Below are 8,107 nucleotides of genomic sequence, written 5' to 3'. Positions count from 1 at the left end.
TTGCTGAGATGTTATAGGAAAAATTTGAATCCAGAAGTAATCAGCAGATTAATTGAAAATGAAAATAATCTTTTGTTGCACCCCTGAAGTTTTGTTGCCCTTTAGCGCCTGATTAAATCTCTGGCTGTAGAAAATGATTGTAGACATACTGCGCACAGCTGAGAACTTCTAAATTAACCTTTCGCTATTGTTTTTTGGTTTTTTTTAGGGAGACCCAGGCCAAGTATAAAGAATTACTATAACCTAAAATAATTTGCATCATTTTTACTTATTGAGCTTTCACTCATGTTGCTGTAAAGCTAACTTAAAAAATGTGCATTTAAATGACATAATTATGTTAGGCAATCAGAGCGCACAAACAGTCAGACAATAGTGACTACAACATCAAATGAGATCACCTTGGATTAAAAAAATAGCTACATTTTATTTATTTCATTTACAAAAGATGTTAAGAGAAAAAAATCCATTAGCAGTCCTTCTGCTGTCTCAGATCCATGTTAAAAAAAAAACTAAACAAAACAGAACCACTGTCACTATCCAAACACGGCCCTCGCTAAACTGTTTTGTAACAGATAGACCAGTCCATCTGAAACTGCATGACATTCTGATCAGCTGAGAGGCAAACATCAACAAACAAATTTACCCATTTAAAAGACACATTTGCAAACATTTCTTTAGAGGAAAACCAAAAAGAAAACTGTGTGCTAGTTTAAACACAAGGACCATGAAAATACACACGTTGATATGTTTAATCAAGCGTGATAATGTTTTGCATGAATTGTGGTACATTACATTGTTGCAACAAGGTTCACAGAAAGAAGAAGGTCAATTGCCTAGCCTGCATGAGTGTGTTGTGGGGGGCATTACAATACAAGTCTAGGATCTGAAGACACTCATGCCACAAGTATAGTTTTAATAGCGCTTCAGTCTGTCGAGGAGAGCACTTCATAGTGGCACATGCTGCTCAAGCCACAACAGCACAAGGAGCAGTAAATACAGGGGCACAGAAACAAGTAACATTGAACTCAGATCACTATTAATCAGTTTTCCTCTGATAATACACTCAGGGTGAAGAAAATTCAACATAACGTAGGACATGAAATGTTTCTGTATAGACCTGTATAAAAACACTTCAGCAATGACTTTTTAAATACTGAATATACAAAACAAGTCCTTTATTACTTAAAATGTGTCATGGAAACAGCTATCGGCTGATGAAGGTGGAGGGAGGCATTCTGTTCGGCCTAGCTCATCTTTAAGTCTTGTGCCTTATACAAGTTCTCACTCTAGTGGGCTGTACATGAATTACAGTCGATTTTGGCCATGCTATGAGGGACAAATGGCAGCTGAAATCTACGCTGCATTTGACTGCGTTAGTGTGGGCCAGATCTGGATGACAATGAGTCTAACCTCTAGCAGGTGTTCTACAGTCCAAAGCGGGCAGGGGTACGTCTCGGCGTCATTGGGGCCTCCTCTTTTCTTCCTGGTGTGCAGATTTTCACAGCCCTGAATGAGAGAAAAGTGATTAGGAAGACATGTTTTAGTTGCTGTGACAACATGCGATTCAGCCTCATTGGCTCATTGCTCATTTGAGTATAATGCTAAAATCGAATTAGAAATAGAAATATCAAAAAACATTATAGTAAAGTATTGAAAAAATCAGGAAAATACATTATAGTATAATGTAGTATATACGAGATACTATGCTATGACGTTTTTTTGGGTGATTGTTGAGTATGTTTTAATTCATTACCGGAATGCTATTTTATGTGGTTTTCAGCTGTTTCTCACCGTACTATAGTAAAGCATTTTCGGTAGTTTTTTTCAACATGCTATGTTATGGTGTTTTTAAACCTTTTTGCAACATTCTATGCCATGGTGTGTCTCAGCACGCTATTTTATGTGGTTTTCAGCTGTTTTGGAGACATGTCATTTTTGGTGGGTTTTTTTTTTCTATATTATGCTATTTTGTAACATTCTATGCTCTAACTTGTCTCTGCACTCTATTTCATGCTTTTTATAGCTGTTTTCAGCAGTTTTGGGACATTTTTTTGACATTGACATTTGACATTTTTTGCAACACTTTTGTATTTGGCATTTTTGGTTGTTTTTGCTATATCATGGTGTTTATGGCTGATTTCGCAGCACTCTATGCTTGGACATGTCTCGGCACGCCATTTAAGCAGTTTTCAGCTGTTTTTGGGACGTCATATATATTACATTTTTCGCTACAGTATAGCATGGCATTTTCTGTAATTTTCTAGAAACAATATTACACAAAATAGAATGTGGTGTTTTTGGCCATTTTTGCAACACTCTATGCCATGGCATTTCTTGGCACGCTAGTTTATGCTGTTTTCAACTGTTTTTTGGACATATCATATTTTGACATTTTTTGCCATACTGTAGCATGGCATTTTCGGTTGTTTTTTTGACATGCTATATCAAGGTGTTTAGGCTGTTTTTGCAACATTCTATGCTCCGAAGTTACTCGGCACCCATTTTGAGCATTTTTCAAGTCTTTGTGGGACATGTCATTTTTTGACATTTTTCGGCATACTATAGTATGGCATTTTTGGTCGTTTTCTGACATGTCATATGATGGTGGTGTTGGCTGTTTTTGCAACATTCTATGCTCTGACGTGTCTCTGTATGCCATTTTATACTGTTTTGAGTGGTTTTCAGCTGTTTTTGGGCCATGTCATATTTTTACATTTTTCGCCATACTATAGTATTGGTTTTTGGGCCATTTTTTTCAACGTGCCTTATTATAGTGTTTTTGGCAGTTTTTGCTACATTCTATGCCATGGTGTGTCTGGGCAAGTTATTTTATGCAGTTTTCAGCTGTTTTTGGGGACATGTCACTTTTTGACATTTTTTGCCTTACTATAGTATTGCTTTTTGGGTTATTTATTCAACATGCCATATTATGGTGTTTTGGGCAGTTTTGCATCATTCTATACCATGGCATGTCTCGGCACACTATTTTATACAATTTTCAGCTGTTTTTAGGACGGGAGATTTTGACATTTTCGCCATCCTTGCTTTTTGGGGCTTTTTTTTAACATGCTATTTAATGGGTTCTTGGGCCGTTTTTGGATGTTTCTTCAACACTGTATACTATAACATGCCTCTACATGCTATTCTAAGTGGTTTTCAGCTGTTTTTAGAACATGTCAAATTTTGACATTTTCGCCATACTATAGCCTTGCTTTTTTCATCATTTTTTCAACATGCTATTTTGTGGGTTTTTTGGCCGTTTTTGGATGTTTTTTCAACACTGTATACTATAACATGCCTCTACATGCTATTCTAAGTGGTTTTCAGCTGTTTTTAGGTTATGTCAAATTCTGACAGTTTTTGCCATACTATAGCCTTGCTTTTTTTCGTCATTTTTTCAACATGCTATTTTGTGGGTTTTTTGGCCATTTCTGGATGTTTTTTCAACACTGTATACTATAACATGCCTCTACATGCTATTCTAAGTGGTTTTCAGCTGTTTTTAGAACATGTCAAATTTTGACATTTTTGCCATACTATAGCCTTGCTTTTTTTGGTCATTTTATCAACATGATATTTTATGGGTTTTATGGATGTTTTTGGATGTTTTTTCAACACTGTATACTATAACATGCCTCTACATGCTATTCTAAGTGGTTTTCAGCTGTTTTTAGAACATGTCAAATTTTGACATTTTTGCCATACTATAGCCTTGCTTTTTTCGTCATTTTTTCAACATGCTATTTTAAGGAGTTTTTGGCCGTTTTTGGATGTTTTTCCAACACTGTATACTATAACATGCCTCTACATGCTATTCTAAGTGGTTTTCAGCTGTTTTTAGAACATGTCAAATTTTGACATTTTTGCCATACTATAGCCTTGCTTTTTTCGTCATTTTTTCAACATGCTATTTTGTGGGGTTTTTGGCCATTTCTGGATGTTTTTTCAACACTGTATACTATAACATGCCTCTACATGCTATTCTAAGTGGTTTTCAGCTATTTATAGAACATGTCAAATTTTGACATTTTCACCATACTATAGCCTTGCTTTTTTGGTCATTTTTCAATATGCTATTTTGTGGGGTTTTGGCGCTTTTGGATGTTTTTCCAACACAGTATACTATAACATGCCTCTACATGCTATTCTAAGTGGTTTTCAGCTGTTTTTAGAACATGTCAAATTTTGACATTTTTGCCATACTATAGCCTTGCTTTTTTCTCGTCATTTTTTCAACATGCTATTTTGTGGGGTTTTGGCCGTTTTGGGATGTTTTTTCAACACTGTATACTATAACATGCCTCTACATGCTATTCTAAGTGGTTTTCAGCTGTTTTTAGAACATGTCAAATTTTGATATTTTTGCCATACTATAGCCTTGCTTTTTTCGTCATTTCTTCAACATGCTATTTTAAGGAGTTTTTGGCCGTTTTTGGATGTTTTTCCAACACTGTATACTATAACATGCCTCTACATGCTATTCTAAGTGGTTTTCAGCTGTTTTTAGAACATGTCAAATTTTGACATTTTTGCCATACTATTGCCTTGCTTTTTTCATCATTTTTCAACATGCTATTTTGTGGGTTTTTGGCCATTTCTGGATGTTTTTCCAACACTGTATACTATAACATGCCTCTACATGCTATTCTAAGTGGTTTTCAGCTGTTTTAGAACATGTCAAATTTTGACATTTTGCCATACTATAGCCTTGCTTTTTTGGTCATTTTATCAACATGATATTTTATGGGTTTTATGGATGTTTTGGATGTTTTTTCAACACTGTATGCTATAACATGCCTCTACATGCTATTCTAAGTGGTTTTCAGCTGTTTTTAGAACATGTCAAATTCTGACAGTTTTTGCCATACTATAGCCTTGCTTTTTTCATCATTTTTTCAACATGCTATTTTGTGGGGGTTTTGGCCGCTTTTGGATGTTTTTCCAACACTGTATACTATAACATGCGTCTACATGCTATTCTAAGTGGTTTTCAGCGGTTTTTAGGATATGTCAAATTTTGACATTTTCGCCACACTATAGCCTTGCTTTTTTCGTCATTTTATCAACATGATATTTTATGGGTTTTATGGATGTTTTTGGATGTCATTTCAACACTGTATACTATAACATGCCTCTACATGCTATTCTAAGTGGTTTTCAGCTGTTTTTAGAACACGCCAAATTTTGACATTTTTGCCATACTATAGCCTTGCTTGTTTTTTGGTCATTTTTTCAACATGCTATTTTGTGGGTTTTTGGCCATTTCTGGATGTTTTTCAACACTGTATACTATAACATGCCTCTACATGCTATTCTAAGTGGTTTTCAGCTGTTTTAGAACATGTCAAATTTTGACATTTTGCCATACTATAGCCTTGCTTTTTTTGGTCATTTTATCAACATGATATTTTATGGGTTTTATGGATGTTTTTGGATGTTTTTTCAACACTGTATACTATAACATGCCTCTACATGCTATTCTAAGTGGTTTTCAGCGGTTTTTAGAACATGTCAAATTCTGACAGTTTTTGTCATACTATAGCCTTGCTTTTTTTTTCGTCATTTTTTCAACATGCTATTTTGTGGGGTTTTTGGCCGTTTTTGGATGTTTTTCCAACACTGTATACTATAACATGCCTCTACATGCTATTCTAAGTGGTTTTCAGCTGTTTTTAGAACATGTCAAATTTTGACATTTTTGCCATACTATAGCCTTGCTTTTTTCGTCATTTTTTCAACATGCTATTTTGTGGGGTTTTTGGCCGCTTTTGGATGTTTTTCCAACACTGTATACTATAACATGCCTCTACATGCTATTCTAAGTGGTTTTCAGCTGTTTTTAGGTTATGTCAAATTCTGACAGTTTTTGCCATACTATAGCCTTGCTTTTTTTCGTCATTTTTTCAACATGCTATTTTGTGGGTTTTTTGGCCATTTCTGGATGTTTTTTCAACACTGTATACTATAACATGCCTCTACATGCTATTCTAAGTGGTTTTCAGCTGTTTTTAGAACATGTCAAATTTTGACATTTTTGCCATACTATAGCCTTGCTTTTTTTGGTCATTTTATCAACATGATATTTTATGGGTTTTATGGATGTTTTTGGATGTTTTTTCAACACTGTATACTATAACATGCCTCTACATGCTATTCTAAGTGGTTTTCAGCTGTTTTTAGAACATGTCAAATTTTGACATTTTCGCCATACTATAGCCTTGCTTTTTTTTTCGTCATTTTTTCAACATGCTATTTTGTGGGGTTTTTGGCCGTTTTTGGATGTTTTTCCAACACTGTATACTATAACATGCCTCTACATGCTATTCTAAATGGTTTTCAGCTGTTTTTAGAGCATGTCAAATTTTGACATTTTCGCCATACTATAGCCTTGCTTTTTTTTTCGTCATTTTTTCAACATGCTATTTTGTGGGTTTTTTGGCCATTTCTGGATGTTTTTTCAACACTGTATACTATAACATGCCTCTACATGCTATTCTAAGTGGTTTTCAGCTATTTATAGAACATGTCAAATTTTGACATTTTCACCATACTATAGCCTTGCTTTTTTGGTCATTTTTTCAATATGCTATTTTGTGGGGTTTTTGGCCGCTTTTGGATGTTTTTCCAACACTGTATACTATAACATGCCTCTACATGCTATTCTAAGTGGTTTTCAGCTGTTTTTAGAACATGTCAAATTTTGACATTTTTGCCATACTATAGCCTTGCTTTTTTCTCGTCATTTTTTCAACATGCTATTTTGTGGGGTTTTGGCCGTTTTGGGATGTTTTTTCAACACTGTATACTATAACATGCCTCTACATGCTATTCTAAGTGGTTTTCAGCTGTTTTTAGAACATGTCAAATTTTGACATTTTCGCCATACTATATAGCCTTGCTTTTTTCGTCATTTTTTCAACATGCTATTTTAAGGAGTTTTTGGCCGTTTTTGGATGTTTTTCCAACACTGTATACTATAACATGCCTCTACATGCTATTCTAAGTGGTTTTCAGCTGTTTTTAGAACATGTCAAATTTTGACATTTTTGCCATACTATAGCCTTGCTTTTTTTTCCGTCATTTTTTCAACATGCTATTTTGTGGGTTTTTTGGCCATTTCTGGATGTTTTTTCAACACTGTATACTATAACATGCCTCTACATGCTATTCTAAGTGGTTTTCAGCTGTTTTTAGAACATGTCAAATTTTGACATTTTTGCCATACTATAGCCTTGCTTTTTTTGGTCATTTTATCAACATGATATTTTATGGGTTTTATGGATGTTTTTGGATGTTTTTTCAACACTGTATGCTATAACATGCCTCTACATGCTATTCTAAGTGGTTTTCAGCTGTTTTTAGAACATGTCAAATTCTGACAGTTTTGCCATACTATAGCCTTGCTTTTTCATTTTTTCAACATGCTATTTTGTGGGGGTTTTGGCCGCTTTTGGATGTTTTTCCAACACTGTATACTATAACATGCCTCTACATGCTATTCTAAGTGGTTTTCAGCTGTTTTTAGGTTATGTCAAATTCTGACAGTTTTTGCCATACTATAGCCTTGCTTTTTTTGGTCATTTTATTAACATGATATTTTATGGGTTTTATGGATGTTTTTGGATGTCATTTCAACACTGTATGCTATAACATGCCTCTACATGCTATTCTAAGTGGTTTTCAGCTGTTTTTAGAACATGTCAAATTTTGACATTTTCGCCATACTATAGCCTTGCTTTTTTTTTCGTCATTTTTTCAACATGCTATTTTGTGGGTTTTTTGGCCATTTCTGGATGTTTTTTCAACACTGTATACTATAACATGCCTCTACATGCTATTCTAAGTGGTTTTCAGCTGTTTTTAGAACATGTCAAATTTTGACATTTTTGCCATACTATAGCCTTGCTTTTTTTGGTCATTTTATCAACATGATATTTTATGGGTTTTATGGATGTTTTTGGATGTTTTTTCAACACTGTATACTATAACATGCCTCTACATGCTATTCTAAGTGGTTTTCAGCTGTTTTTAGAACATGTCAAATTCTGACAGTTTTTGCCATACTATAGCCTTGCTTTTTTTGTCATTTTTTCAACATGCTATTTTG

General features: G+C 34.4%; 1 protein-coding gene across 1 annotated transcript in view; it reads right to left on the bottom strand.

The window, feature by feature from the left end:
- Nucleotides 1-399: 399 nt before the first annotated feature.
- dhx38 (DEAH (Asp-Glu-Ala-His) box polypeptide 38) overlaps nt 400-8,107 on the bottom strand; it is a 65,467-nt gene continuing 57,759 nt past the window's right edge. Inside the window, exon 27 of the mRNA XM_088077688.1 lies at nt 400-1,506. Coding sequence (XP_087933814.1) covers nt 1,425-1,506 — 82 coding nt within the window. The 3' untranslated portion in view covers nt 400-1,424. The remainder of the gene's footprint in view (nt 1,507-8,107) is intronic.

Source organism: Plectropomus leopardus, chromosome 1, assembly GCF_026936395.1.
Source record: "Plectropomus leopardus strain MGB_pleo_1.0 chromosome 1, ASM2693639v1, whole genome shotgun sequence".
Taxonomy (NCBI): domain Eukaryota; kingdom Metazoa; phylum Chordata; class Actinopteri; order Perciformes; family Serranidae; genus Plectropomus; species Plectropomus leopardus.
Note: the sequence above shows the minus strand (reverse complement) of the source record. Positions and strands in the feature narration are given on the sequence as shown.